This window comes from Neomonachus schauinslandi, chromosome 7 (genome assembly GCF_002201575.2).
Source record: "Neomonachus schauinslandi chromosome 7, ASM220157v2, whole genome shotgun sequence".
Classification (NCBI taxonomy): Eukaryota; Metazoa; Chordata; class Mammalia; order Carnivora; family Phocidae; genus Neomonachus; species Neomonachus schauinslandi.
The window spans coordinates 24662941-24677730 of NC_058409.1; the positions used below are offsets into that span (position 1 = coordinate 24662941).

Sequence of the window (14790 nt, forward strand, 5' to 3'; positions counted from 1 at the left end):
CTGTGGGAAAGTTAGCCTACTCTGTTTTCCTCATTTGTAAAATGGGAATAAGAAGGAGAATTCATGTTTTGTAAATTAAAGAACGTAAGTAGAACTCTGTGTAGTAATTGACTCTTGATGTATGGCAATTTCTTGATAAATGACAGAAGCAGTACGGAATCACTAGGGTTTTTTCAGTAGAGGATAAGTGACATCAATTTAGGAACTTCCCTGGCAGTGGCATATAAAGATGAATTGGAATAAGGGACCAGAGGTGAGAAAATGTTTGGAGGGTTAGGAGATGTGTGAGTCCTTAATCGGGACAAGGTACTGAGAATTTGACTATTTATGAGAGAAGAAGGAGAAATCTAATGATTTAGTAAGATTACTTGACCTGTCACTGAGAAATGGGCATAACCCGGCGTATGGGCATATATTCATGTTTGAATTCGTCCTCTCAGGTTATGTGTTCTCTTTTGTTTCGTATGTCCGTAGCTCAGTTTTTAGTTCAGAAAGTCACTCCTCAGTCTGATGGCTCCAGTTCAAAAGTGAAAGTCAAGGTTCGAGTAAACGTCCATGGCATCTTCAGTGTGTCCAGTGCATCTCTAGTGGAAGTGCTTAAGTTTGAGGAAAATGAGGAACCGATGGAAACAGATCAGAATGCAAAGGAGGAAGAGGTAATCTGGACATTTTAGACCATTTTAGACCATTTATGATGGTGTACCGGTGACTTGTCTAGAAATTCTAACAAATTGACTGGGTTGGGAGGAACCTTGTGACAGCTGCTGAGAGTGGGTTTGCATTGTGTCCCCTTATGCTAGCACGGGGGAACTAGCAGAAGGTCTTTATGCAGTCTTTCTTACAGAAATGGAATATAATTTGGCTTCTCTCTTCAGACAGTGTACTTCTCAAGTTGAGTTGTTTTTGATTCTCATTACTGAAGAATGCTTTGAGTCTTGGTTATTTTCATAAGTTGATTTTACAGTCATTTATTGGAATCATGCCCTGGTCTCATCCTTATTGTGCATCAAAATCAAGCTTTATGAAACTACAAATGTTTGAGTCTCCAGAGGTCTTAGTGAGTTGGTCTGGGTTAAGGCCCAGGTATCACTTTTAGAAGCCTCTGAGGTCATTCTTATGAGCTGCAGACATTGCAAGCCGGTGATTCAGGCCTCCACAAACTTTCCCTTCTTTGTCATTATTGTCAGGCTTTGTTCTTGTTTTTGGATTTATTTATTCAAGGGAAAGCACGCGCATATGCACGTGAGTTGGGGGAAGAGCAGGAGAGAATCCCCACTGAGTGGGGAGCCTGCCATGGGGGTTCAACCAACCATGACCCATGAGATGATAACCTGAGCTGAAACCAAGAGTTGGGAGCTCAACTGGCTGAGCCACCCAGGCGCCCCCAGGCTTTGTTCTTTTAACAGAATTTTCAAGGTGTTCACCTCCCCTAATGCACACAGTGGCTGTACTTGTAAGGATGAAAAGACTAATTTAAGAACTGCTTGAAAATGTTGAGACTTTTGAGAGAAATTTACTTATGAGGAAGCGTGGAGAAACTCCTGCTCTCTTCAGAAATACTGTGTTAAATATTGCCACCCTCCTTTAAGATGAGTACTGCTGTGGTTTACAAAGCATTTCCACAGCCACCCTTGTTTACATACGGGTAGGGTAGGGCAAGTGTTTACTCCATTGTACAGATTTATTAACTGAGATCCAGAGAGGAAAACTTCCATATTAATAGGTAACATGTGTCATAGCTGGAATTTGAGTCCAGGCGTTCTGATGGCTGGTAATTGATCAGGAATTCCATACCATGGGATTTTGCCAGTATGTCATGAAGGTTGCTTAGTCTTCCATTAGTATTTCCTAGCTTCGGGATTCGATGTGACCTGTTTTTCAGAAGATGCAAGTGGACCAGGAGGAACCACATGCTGAAGAGCAGCAGCAGATGCCAGCAGAAAATAAGGCAGAGTCTGAAGAAATGGAGGTATAATTGTGTTTTAGAATGGGATTTGTAATGTCTTCACATACATGGGATACTGTATCTTACAAGGTAGTTACACAGTTGACCCTTGAACAGTGTGCACGTTAGGGGTCCTGACCCTTATGCAGTAAAAAAAAATCTGCATTATAACTTGACTCCCCAAAAACTTCACTATTCTGTTTACCAGAAAAACACAAATAGTTGATTAATTCCTGTTCTGTATGTTATGTGTATTAAATACTGTATTCTTACTGTAAGGTAAGCTAGAGAAATTATGTTACTAAGAAAATAAAGCAGAGAAAATACGTTTACAGTACTGTACTGTTATTTATCAAAACTCTGTATATACATGGACTTCTGCAGTTCAAACCTGTTTTATTTTTATTTTTTTAAAGATTTCATTTATTTATTTGACAGAGAGAGAGACACACAGAGGGAACACAAGTAAGGGGAGTGGGAGAGGGAGAAGCAGGCTTCCCGCCGAGCAGGGGGCCGGATGCGGGGCTCGATCCCAGGACCCTGGCATCACGAACTGAGCCAAAGGCAGACACTTAATGTACTGAGCCACCCAGGTGCCCCAAAGATAGTGTTTTAAATAATAAAATATTTACATGTATTTTGTAAATAGTGTAAGTGGTATATTTATCCCAAGTATTTGTTTAAATGAATATGTAACATTTTTGAATCCTTTACAATCCTGTTTTTAATTCTAACTTCCAAGTTTTCATGTTTAAGTTCGGTGTCAGTATTGAAAGCATGTTGTCTTTCAAATTATGACATTGCAATATATAGTCTCACTTTGTGAGGTATTTCTGATGGTGGCATTTAAAAAAGTTTGGCAGAGCCCGTAGATGGCTTCAGTCTGTTACTCATTTTCACATCAGTTAATAAAGTTTAATTACTTCCATTTGGCTATGCAAATACTTACAAAAAAGAAAATATAATGGGGAGAGGAAAAGGAAAGGCCTTTTCCAGGGTGGAAAACCCTTCATGTTGTATGGCTGGGGGCAGCAGAGTGAGAGAGAAGTACTTCCTCAATGTGTATGTGGGGAGCTGGCGAGGAGAAAGGAGAGCTGCTTCTCCCACCACATGCTGTGGGGCTGTGGGGCATTTCAGGGGGTGGTTGCTACTTAGGCTTCTTCATTGAGGTGGCTTGAGAACTGGTGCCTTTCTAGCGTGAAGTGCCCATTCAACAGCAACTCCCCATTGCCCCACTTTTCCCTCCCCCCAGCCTCTGGCACCCACTGTTACTTTCTGTCTCTTTGGATTTGACTACTCATAGAATATTGATGTTTTTAACTTTCTAGATATTACAAGTAGTCATCCCAGGTTATTTATATCATTAGAAAACAAACTAATAAAAAACCAAAAAGAGCTCTTGAAACACGACCCATTTGGAAGTTTAAGATAGTCTGTATATGTGTTTGTTAATAATGATTTCTTGTTATTTCAGACCTCTCAAGCTGGATCAAAAGACAAAAAGATGGACCAACCACCTCAAGCCAAGAAGGCAAAAGTGAAGACCAGTACCGTGGACCTGCCAATTGAGAATCAGCTTTTGTGGCAGATAGACCGAGAGATGCTCAACTTGTACATTGAAAATGAGGTGGTTATTTCAGATCTCTTAGAACAAGAAGCTAACAGATTAAAGTGGCCATAGTGTTAAAACTCTTTGTCTAGTGACCTTTTATGCATTTTCAGTTGTTTGGAGTTTAAGGGAGTGATTTTAGATTTTTGGGTACTTCAAGGGCAAATCCCATGACATATCAAAATGCGTTTATAGTTTTATGTGTCTATAGGTAGAAGCTCTGTTAAGACATCTTTGACATTATGTCTTTGGTTTAGGGTGGTATCATTCATGTTCGGGTTCGTGTGTGTGTTTGTTCACTTGGGAGCTTGGGATGTTTGAGGTGCTGGGTCATGGACGTTGAGAGAAATCAAAGCATTCGTGGTAGTGCTGTTTTGTGTATTTAGTTCCTTCCCCTGTTGTAAGTCAGTGTTGAGAACTTTTGTTACCGTGAGTGATGCAAGGTTTGGCACCCTGGTGCACAAATTATTGAATTAATTGTTGTCTCTGAAGTTTTTTTTTTTTTATCACATATCCCTTGGATCTTAGATTTGTTTTACAGACCTGTAACATTTATACTGTGTGAATCATTTGATTTTCTTGTTACTGTATAGTAATCCTACAGCAGAATATACCACCTTATGACAACATGGAGCTAATAGTTTCTTAAAGTTCTCTTGTTTTAAGTTCTTTTCCTTATTTTGCTTTTGAGTTTCTGAATCTTGATACTTCTATTACTGTTTTTTTCTAAGCACACTCACAGAACTCACAGTTGATCTTCATAATTTACTGGAGACAATGCTTCCACTTCTTTCTCGGATGATTTGCAGAACTAAGAGGATTTGGGGGGGAAGAAGGATTCTCCACTTTTATTTATTTATTTATTTTTTAAAGATTTTATTTATTTGAGAGAGAGAGAAAGAGAGAGCACATGAGAAGGGGGAGGGTCAGAGGGAGAAGCAGACTCCCCACTGAGCAGGGAGCCCGATGCGGGACTCGATCCAGGGACTCCAGGATCATGACCTGAGCCGAAGGCAGTCGCTTAACCAACTGAGCCACCCAGGCGCCCGATTCTCCCACTTTTATAATTACAGGACTTAGTATTTAAGAGGATATTGTCTGAGTTGTCTGAATTTCTAATTTATACTGTTCTCAGGGTAAGATGATCATGCAGGATAAACTGGAGAAGGAGAGGAATGATGCCAAGAATGCAGTGGAAGAATATGTGTACGAGATGAGAGACAAGCTTAGTGGGGAATACGAGAAGTTTGTGAGTGAAGATGTAAGTATGTGTTTACCTACTAGGTGTTTTCTGGGAGCAGCCTTAAATGTAGTAGGCACATTTCTGGCATCCGTAGGTACACAGTCAAATGATTAAAAATGGGCTTTTTGGGGGAAAAGTTTTGTGTTTCTTTTAGTGCAGTGTTTCCCAAAGTCTTGTCTTCATGAAACATTTCTTTCTTTCTTTCTTTTTTTTTTAATGCATCACTTTTTGATACATTTGCATGCTTTTATTTACCTGGTATTTTTCTTTAAGTCAGCCCACCCTTCTCTCATGTTTCTGTATTTTAATTCACTTTTTAAAAAAACTATAATTGACAACATTAGTTTCAGGAGTATAACATAATGATATTTGAATATATTATGAAATAATCACATAAGTCTAATTAAACATCTGTCACTGTACACAGTTATAAAAATTATTTTTTTTTGTGAAGAGAACTTTTAAGAGCTACTTATTAGCAGCTTTCAAATAAACAATACAGTATTTTAGTTATATACCTTACATTTTTTTAAGACTTTGTTTTTTTTATAGCTTACATTATTTTACCTTTTAAAGATTTTTTTTTTATTTATTTGACAGAGCCAGACAGCGAGAGAGGGAACACAAGCAGGGGGAGTGGGAGAGGGAGAAACAGGCTTCCCACTGAGCCGGGAGCCCGATGTGGGACTCGATCCCAGGACCCTGGGATCATGACCTGAGCCGAAGGCAGTCGCTTAACCAACTGAGCCACCCAGGCGCCCTATTTTACCTTTTAAAAAGATTTTATTTATTTATTTGAGAGAGAGAGAGTCAGTGAGAGAGAGCATGAGCGGCAGGTGGAGGGAGAGGGAGAAGCAGGCTCCCTGCTCAGCAGGGAGCCCGATATGGGGCTCCATCCCAGGACCCTGGGATCATGCCCTGAGCCGAAGGCAGATGCTTAACTGACTGACCACCCAAGCCCCCCTAGCTTACATATTTTTAAATGCAGTTTTTATTTCTGAAATTTTCAAATAACCAAATTATCCCAAATTTTAAACCTATACCCTGCAACAGAGAGAATAATAAAACTGTCTGTAGATATCAAGCAAAACGACATTGCCATTCTTGTCTGTGTCCCTCGTCTGTCCCGTCCCCTCCGTATTTTAAAGCAAATTCAGATACTGCAGCCTTTGCCTATTGACTTTGCTGGTCAACCAGCTGATTTTTGACTGACCTAATCATAATCTTTTCTTCATATTTAGGATCGTAACAGTTTTACCTTGAAACTAGAAGATACTGAAAATTGGTTATATGAGGATGGAGAAGACCAGCCAAAGCAAGTTTATGTCGATAAATTGGTGGAATTAAAAGTAAGTGATTCTTGGCATGCCTGGCTGGCTCGGTTGGTGGAGCACATGACTCTTGATGTTACATTCGTGAGTTCAAGCCTCATGTTGGGCCTAGAGTTTACTTAAATAAAGCAGGAGGATGGAAAGCATTTCCTTTTGACTGTTTAAAATAAAAAAGATTCTTGAAAACAGAAGTGTTCTGAAACCTGAACCCATGCTGTAATTTCCAAGGATTTATCTCAAAATTGGGAGGAATTTTCATATCAAGTAATGAAGACGGGCTGAAAGTGATTGAAAAACTATACCCTTTATCACTTACTGTCATTTTCTTGTTTTTAGAACCCTACAAAATAACAAAATTCTTTTTCTTTCTTTTTTTTTTTTTGGACAGGAAGTAGGATTTATTGGTGGGCATGAACAGGGAGGGGGCAGTGCCGAGGTTCTCATGAGTGCAGAGCCCTCCATTTGTCCAAGGGGCCACGATTAGGGATGTATTTGACCCCACAGCCATCTGGGATAAGCTGCTTTTCAGCCACCATGTCTTCAGATTCATCCGCATTAAACTTAGTAAAGCCCCACTTCTTGGAGATGTGGATCTTCTGGCAGCCAGGGAACTTGAACTTGGCCCTGCATAGGGCCTCAGTCACATGCTCCTTGTTCTGCAGCTTGGTACGGATGGACATGATGACTTGGCCAATGTGGACCCTGGCTGCTGTGCCCTGGGGCTTTCCAAAAGCACCCCGCATACCTGTCTGCAACCTAGATTGGAGATAGCATGAGGTCAGACCTCAATGTCCACTGGAAAGGGCTGTCTCCAAGGTCCCTTAGGACAACCCATACAATTAACAGGCTGCATACACTACCAGGGAGGCTCCTGTTTGCAGCCATGGCACAAAATTATTTTTCTGAAAATTCAGTTTGGACTTAAAATGTTTTCCTGAAGGAGGTTGCATCCTGGATGTGGCGATTGAAAGAATAGAAAGATGTTGCCCTGTCCTGAAGGCACCTGTAGTGCAGTTGAGGCAGGGTTGTTCATATAGTTTTGATTTTCGGTAAAGCAAAGTATCTGTTTTGTATTTAAAGAATCTGGTCATTAAACCGTAGGGTTAAAAGTACAAAAAAATGAGGGTGCCGAAATAGCTCAGTTGGGAGAGTTGTTAGGCTGAAGATCTAAAGGTTTCTGGTTCATTCCTGGTACACTTGAGTTCGTTTTAGTGCATGTCCAGCGTCATGCCTTTCCTCTGAGTTAAGGACTGTAAATGAATGAAGTGATTGTATTTGAATAAAACTTTATTTAAAAAAAATACAAAAAATGATCTAAGGTTGAGGCCTTTGTTTGCAAAAGGATTCAAATGCACGGGAAGAACTTGTCACATTTCTGTGGGTTACTTACCTTTCTTGTTAAACTGGGCCATTGTGATTAACCTCTGAAATGGAATTGCTCAAGGACAGTGCCTGCAGTTTTCCTGTCATTGTGGAAGGATAATGAGCTTCCAGTGAGAGCTCTCCGATGGAGTCTTTTGCTTTACTTTTTATTATGGGAGATGTCAAACACATTAAAGTACAGTAGCTTTAATGGTTGTCAGCTTATGGCCAGTTTTGTTCCGTTTCTGCTCCCTCCCACTCCCATTTATTTGAAGAAAGTCCATCATGTTATATTTATTCTGAAAATACTTCAGTATGTATTTAAAAGAAAATATAACTTTAAGCTATATTATTATCACATTTAAAAAGATTCCTTAATATCATGTTTAATGTCACCATGTATTCAGTTTTCAAGTTCTAGTTGTTTTATAAATCAGTTTTTAGTTTGACTCCGAATCCCCCTAAGGACCATATATTTTATGCTTTGTCTCTTAAATCTGTGTAGTTCTTCCATCATTTCTGCCCCCATATTCATTTATTTAAAAAGATCAGATGTCCTAGGTCAGATTTTCACCCCGTCTGGATTTTGCTGGTTTTCATTTCTGTGCTGTTATTTTCTAATTCACTTCTATGTTATTTATCACCATCGGATAAATTGATGGTTAGAACTAGAGTCTTCATCAGATTTCATTTTCAAAAAAATATTTTGGCAGGTATGCTTCTTATAAGGATGGTGTATCACTATCAGGAGACACCTCCTTTAGGGTTGTCTCCCCACTCTCTTTTGAGAATTAGGACTCCAGTGACAAGTTGAAGTGGCTCCACATGGAACGGTATAGAGGTGTATTGTCCTATCTAGCCTAAGGATGGATTTCAGTGGAATGGGGAGCAATATTGAGCTTTTTACATCAAGTGCATGGAGATGAAATGTACTTTAATCCGTGGTGGATCTCAGTAATTGTAGAAACAATACTTCTCTGATAGTTTAAACATTCTTTCTTATGTTAAGAATCTAGGTCAACCTATTAAGATGCGATTCCAGGAATCTGAAGAAAGACCAAAATTATTTGAAGAACTAGGGAAACAAATCCAACAGTATATGAAAGTAATCAGCTCTTTCAAAAACAAGGTATCTGTTCTTTTTCTTATCTTACTGTTACTTTGGTAAAGTTTTGAGGCGATTTTTTTGCTTTTTTTAAACTATTGTTAAATATTAAATACCTCTTTTTGGTTGTTAGTGTAGTGTGTATAATATTTTATAGACTCTTAGTAAGAACTCTTTAATAGGTAGAATTTGGAAGTGAGCAATATTCGATTTCCTTTTCTTGCTGTCAGATGCTTCATCAGTGACTTAACCTGCTCTATCCTGGTCTTTTCTGAGAACCATTAGGCACATGGTTTGGTTTGGTATGCAGATGCAGGACTGTCTGAACAGTAAACTACTTAACAATTTTTTGAGCACTTGTGATATACATTCCATAAATACATTATTTCATTAAATCCTTAGGAGTACCCCAGTGAGGTAGGTGGTCACGTCAGTAGTATTACAGGTACCTCCTAACTTCCTTAAGCCTCACTGTCCTTAAGTAACACCCAAGCTTACTGTTGAGAAGTGGGGTTTGGCCTGAGGTCTGACTCCACAAATTTTGGGTTCCTAACCACTCCACTCTACTCCAGGTTCTTGATGGATAGTCACTGTAAGAAACTTTTGAGTGGTAAATTTGGCTTAATTCTGAAAAAATTTTGTTTCTAAAAGGTCTCCTTTAAAAAATTGTATTCATTATTGTTTTGCTTCCTAACTAGCATGCCTAAACCTCTGCTCTCACATCTTGTGACCTGTAATGTCATGTTTGTGAAATTACCTTCATAAGATTGTCAGGCATGTGCTTTTTATACATTGAAGTCTTTCAATTGCTACCCTTGTGTATGTTTTTGGCCCTTAAGTCTATTTCCTGAGTGTTTTAAAAACTGGGGTTACTTTCTCTTAATTGAATTCTTTTAAAAAGGAATTGAATGTCCATTTGGATGGTGAGGCTGAATGTGCTTCATTTTTGGAAAGACTATACGTTTTTGAAAGACGGCGAACAAGTAGATAATATTTGGGTGGGGAGAGTATCATCCTTTGACACTTGCCTGGTTGTCTCCTGGTTGCAGGAGGACCAGTATGACCATTTGGATGCTGCTGACGTGATGAAGGTGGAAAAAAGCACGAATGAGGCCATGGAGTGGATGAATAACAAACTGAATCTTCAGAACAAGCAGAGTCTGACCATGGATCCAGTTGTCAAGGCAAAAGAGATTGAAGCTAAAATTAAGGTAATTTATGGCTTTGAATATTTAATAGTCTTTTCTTGTCAGCCTTGTTATTTATTATTAATGGTCCTTAAAGTGACACTTAGGAGGGAACTTCATTAGTGCATCTTAGTTTCTGGCTTCTGGTTGGGAGGGGGTGGACTTGGGTTTAAGTTGAGAATGTCATGTAAAATTTACTATTTTTAAGAACCCACAGTTTTCTCTCCTCTGCTGTTCTAGGAGCTGATGAGTTTCTGTAGCCCTGTAGTTTCAAAGCCCAAACCCAAAGTGGAACCTCCGAAAGAGGAGCAAAAAAATGCAGAGCAGAATGGACCAGTGGATGGACAAGGAGACAGCCCAGGCCCTCAGGCTGCCGAGCAGGGTGCAGACACAGCTGTGCCTTCGGATTCAGACAAGAAGCTTCCTGAAATGGACATTGATTGATTCCAACAATTGTTTATATTAAAACAGACTATTATAAAGCTTTAAGTTGTCAGCTTTGTTCTAAATACCAACTAGAGCAATCAAATACTGGAGATTTCTTAGTCAGTTTTTAGGGGATTTCGTGGGAGGGGATGTAGGTAATGTATGGAGCATTTTGACTTCTAAATAGTTAGATACAGAAATTAAGTGCGTTGTATCTTTTTCATAATGGTACTATTTAGAAGCCCAGTTAGTCTTACTTACCGAGCTTCTGCTTCACTCCTTTTATGTTTAATATGCTTACACAAGGATAAGTTTGTTTTGGAAAGCTTGAGCTATAAGCAAAGGCTCTAACTAGCTGTCAAGCAGACTTTTCATTGTGACCTGTGTGGCAGGAACTCTGGAAATTGTGCTTCAGAAATCTGTTGTGGAGATTGCCATGAAGGCTCCCCACCTGGTGTGGGGATGGGGCTGGGGTCCCTGCTTTCTGGGGACTAGAGCATGGCATGGCCTGGATGAACATAGCAGAACGTGAGGGGCGTGCGCTGAGCTCCTTCACGCTGCACTTCCGCTCCACTTAGACTCCCGCCCCTCCCGCCCCCTGCTCCAGGGAAGGAGCTCCTCTTACAAATGCCCGAGTGCTGCTCTTGGGAAAACAGACCCCTTCACCTGCAGCGAGTTGGCAACTGAGGATTTTGGACCTGGAAGCTCTTCCTGAGAAAGTATGTTCCTGAAAATGCATTCACAAATACCCCAAACATCAAGTCTAAATAATTTTCTCTTTGCAGAGTTAGAATTGGATAGATGTATTGTTGGATGTAGGCGTGGTAAATTGAGCTGAGGAACTGATTCTTGTTAATTATGGTGTAAAGACTTGTATCCTGGCCTGCTCATTCAGGTGAGAGATGTTGTGTGTAAATTTGAGGTATAGCTTGAAGTCCTAAGACAAGAGTTAAAAGTTCTTTTTAGCTCGTTCACAGTCAATTGTATGTTGTGTTAATATCTGCCATGAACCTGCCAATTTATATGTTAAACAGCTGACAGATTATACAAAAGAAAAAAACACCAAACCCTGAGATACACTGGACTGTACTGGATGAGTCTGAAATTAGTGTTAAAGAAGCATGGTGTCTGACTTGAGCAACACCGCATTCTTATTGTGTGGCCAATGTCAGGTGCACCAAAGCATTCCCTGTGACTGCCCTTTATGGCAGTGTTGATAGGAGGGAAGCATTTTGGAAACTCCAAGGGAAGCCTGTATTAGAGGCCATAGCTGGTACCTGCCTTAGAAACTGTTACAAGCTTTGTTGGTTACATTTTAGATCTTTGTAATAATTGTTACCTGTGTAACAGAGTACCTCTCTTAATTTTGGCCTACGTTAGAAATAACATGATCTTTGCTTATTTAGAATAAGTTTCTGTCCCTCTCTGCACTAAAAAATTTTAGAGTGTTACCAAGTTCTGAAGTGCGGTAGAGAAAGCCTGCTTAGAGGAGGAAGGTGGAAGTGTATTTATGTTGGTGTGTAAGCTCGCATGGAAGCCTTCTAGCACCAGGACTTGGCCCTGTCCTTAGAGTGTCCATCCATTCTGTACCTGTCATGCTTTGAGTTACAGCTGGCCTGCAGTGAGGCCAAGAGCTGCTTTGGCGTGCTGGCTGCAGGATTAAGCCAATCCTTACGCAACTGACTCAGTCCGCAATGGCCATTTCTTCTAAGAAAACTTTTTGTGTGGGGGAGGGTGTGGGTGTTGGGATGGGGGTGAAATTGAAGTTTAAAGTTTAAACTAGAAATAAGATGATGTGGTCTGCTTGCTCTCTGTTTAGACAGGCTTTAAAACCAATTGGATTTACTTGGAGGCCAGGCCAGAGAGTGTGTGATAATTGATGACTTGTTTGCAGACAAGAATTTATCCAGGTTGCATTATCCAAATTGGTTTGTTAAAGCTCCAGGTCACATTCTTACACTAAGAGAAACATTAAATAAACAGACAAGTTTAGGAAAAATTAATAAAAGAAACCTGTCTTACACTCAGGAATGGTTTCCTTAATTTTCTAATGAAGGGTGTGTGTGTGTGTGTGTGTGTGTGTGTGTGTGTGCGTTCAACGAAAACTCCAGAGGTAGGAGTCCTCTTAACTAAATTCCACTTGTTAACAGGTGGCAAGAAGTTGCTCTTTTTCTGTACTCAAAATTCTCCCACGTTGAATGTTGGCCCAGTTCTCTGGTATGTAGAAATCCATCTCTTGGTTGTCTGTCCTTTTGAGGGTTTTGACAACAGCCGAAGGTGGTTACGGCCCCACTGAGGACCAGTGCCAGGATTGATGCCTGCTCCTTGGAAGAATGCCATGGCCTGGAGTGTGCTAGTAACACTTGGCCACCACTGGATGTGGTGTGTGTGTGGGTGTGGGGGTGTGGGTGTGAATGTGGGGTAGTAATGAGGGTTGAAAGGGGTCGAATCCATCGAAGAGACCTACCTATAAGGCCTGGGGCCTACATGGGGAAGGGTGTAGGGCCTTAATCCCTAGAGTCCTGCCACTTACCAGTCCCAGTGCTTTGTGTTAGGAGGAGCTGACCTGCCAGGGCCTACCAGTAGGGCTTGTGTCAGCAACCCTCAACGAATGTGTCTGCAGCAAGGTGGGCCTACTCTTGGGTTTCTGACCTTGGGAAAGGAGTGGGATGGGGTAAATTCAGTGGGAAGCCTGGGACCAGCTAGCGGTCATCCAGGGCGACAGAGGTGTTGGGATCATGTGGAAAGAGAGTAACAGTCCTTTTTACTGAGGGAGAGGAGCCAGTTCCCTGCCATGTCACTGAGGAAGAAGGTGTTGGAGGTGAAGCCCAGGCTGGTGTGAAGGTTTTGCAGCGTGGCAGCTTCAGCTTGTGTGAAGAGCTTCAGAGCTCGGTGGGGGTGGTGAGGATTCACGGAGAGGCATTAGACTAGTGGCCTTTGAGAATTTTTTTTTTTTTTTCAAGCATCTGAAGTGTTTCTAGAGCTGTTGGTGGAAGTGGAGGAGCTGAGACATTTGAGCTCTGGTGTGGAGCACTGGGGGCCACAGATCTTTTAGCCTGAGGGTGACGGTGTTTTAGGGATGCCCATGTGATGTGTGTAGAATGAGTTGGGCCTGGGAGAAGTTGGAGAGGTAACAGGACATTAAAAATAATCCATGTTTGAGGGAATGAGCCAAACAAAGGGGGAAATGGTAAGTCCTGGTACTGAAGGAACAAAGATGTGAAAACAAGAACTCTGCTGGGCGCTTGGGTGGCTCAGTCGGTTAAGCATCTGCTGCTCAGGTCATGATCTCAGGGTCCTGGGATCAAGCTCCATGTCGGGCTCCCTGCTCAGCGGGGAGCCTGCTTCTGCCTGCCACTTCGCCTGCTTGTGCTCGCTCTCTTTGTCAAATAAATAAATCTTAAAAAAAAAAACCACACAAAAAAACTTTGCTGCTCGAAGCCGGGCATGTAGTTAAGCCGCGGCATAATGACACAGCCATGCAATGCAGGCTTCAAGGGCTCGATGAGGTTTGGTTGATCTGGCTCTTGATACGCTTCTGTGCACTTGATGTATTTCAATCATTTTTTTTAAAGTGGCTTTAACAGCAAGAATATTGTATTTTTATGTGAGAAATGTAGGTTAAGAACAATATGCACACAGCTTCCCATGTTTGGAAGGAACATGGACTCTGTTTGCATAAAAACCAAAACCAGATGGGTGTTTCAGAATGAAGTGGTTTCCTTCCAAGGTAGAATTGTGGGTGACTGCTGTTTGTCCATGTTTGCTTGTTGATATTTTCTAAGGTTTCCGTAATAAGCATTTTGGAATTTTGTAATGTTGAAAAAGTTTTTTAAAAGAATGGTCCCCAGCTTTTGCACGTGGAGCAGCAGACGTGAGAGGAGTAGACCCTCAAGTCTGTAGGAGTCCGTGGACAAGCCGGTGTGAGGCTGGTGTGCGTCCGGCGAGGGAAGGATTAGGAAGTCATTCAGGATGGAGTTGAGAGATCCCAAAGCTACAGCGGTTGTGGAAGGAAGCTTTGGGGGTTGGGGTGCCTTCCCGGCTTAGGGACTGAAGGCTTGAGTTGGGATGTGTCAGGAAGAGCAAGTGTGGAAGCTCTGGAGGAAATGAGCTGCTGGAGAGGAGCGATCCTACGTGAGGCAGGTTAGGGAGCAGGGGAGTGTAGGAAGGGACAGGTGGCAGTGGCTGTGGGGTGCTCTCAGAGTGTGGGAGCCAGGCCTCAGAGGCTCGCAGTGAAGCTGCAGGTGGAGCTTCTTGGTCAAGAAGCGTGGCCCAGTTGGAATGACAGATCAGCTTGGGGAGAAGGGAGATTGGGCAGCAACCTGGGTCCAAGGTTCTGTGTGCAAATGGGGCTTCTTCCCACCACTTACCTGTGGCCCATGCTGCCTTGGAGTTGGCAGCGTATTCCTTCCCTGTGTGCTGCTCCCTTGCGTCTGGCTGGAGCAGCCTGGGACATGACCCTCAGTGCCCCCGTCCTCTGTGAGCTGGATACCGCTATTTGGAGTAGCTGTCGTAGGTGGAGAAATGAAGGAGGCGACTTCTGCAGGCCAGGAGGCAAAAGGGACACACGGCCATGCTGTGG

The 14790-nt window shown here is 41.8% G+C and overlaps 1 protein-coding gene and 1 non-coding gene across 3 annotated transcripts in view; one reads left to right on the forward strand and one right to left on the reverse strand.

Annotated features, from left to right (window-relative positions):
- The window catches only part of HSPA4 (heat shock protein family A (Hsp70) member 4), a 46736-nt gene extending 36472 nt beyond the window's left edge, over positions 1-10264 (forward strand). The window contains exons 12-19 of one of the 2 annotated variants that reach the window (XM_021702053.1): positions 475-656; positions 1883-1969; positions 3420-3572; positions 4690-4815; positions 6039-6146; positions 8500-8619; positions 9645-9806; positions 10023-10264. In XM_021702053.1, the coding sequence (XP_021557728.1) occupies positions 475-656; positions 1883-1969; positions 3420-3572; positions 4690-4815; positions 6039-6146; positions 8500-8619; positions 9645-9806; positions 10023-10226 (1142 nt within the window). In that variant the 3' untranslated portion in view covers positions 10227-10264. Of the gene's footprint in view, positions 1-474; positions 657-1882; positions 1970-2530; positions 2553-3419; positions 3573-4689; positions 4816-6038; positions 6147-8499; positions 8620-9644; positions 9807-10022 lie in introns of both variants that reach the window. The other variant, XM_044917126.1, reaches the window with a different exon arrangement.
- On the reverse strand, positions 6932-7064 carry LOC123325425. Its single transcript, XR_006540429.1, has one exon. It is a non-coding gene; the product is annotated as a small nucleolar RNA SNORA70 (small nucleolar RNA).
- Positions 10265-14790: the final 4526 nt, after the last annotated feature.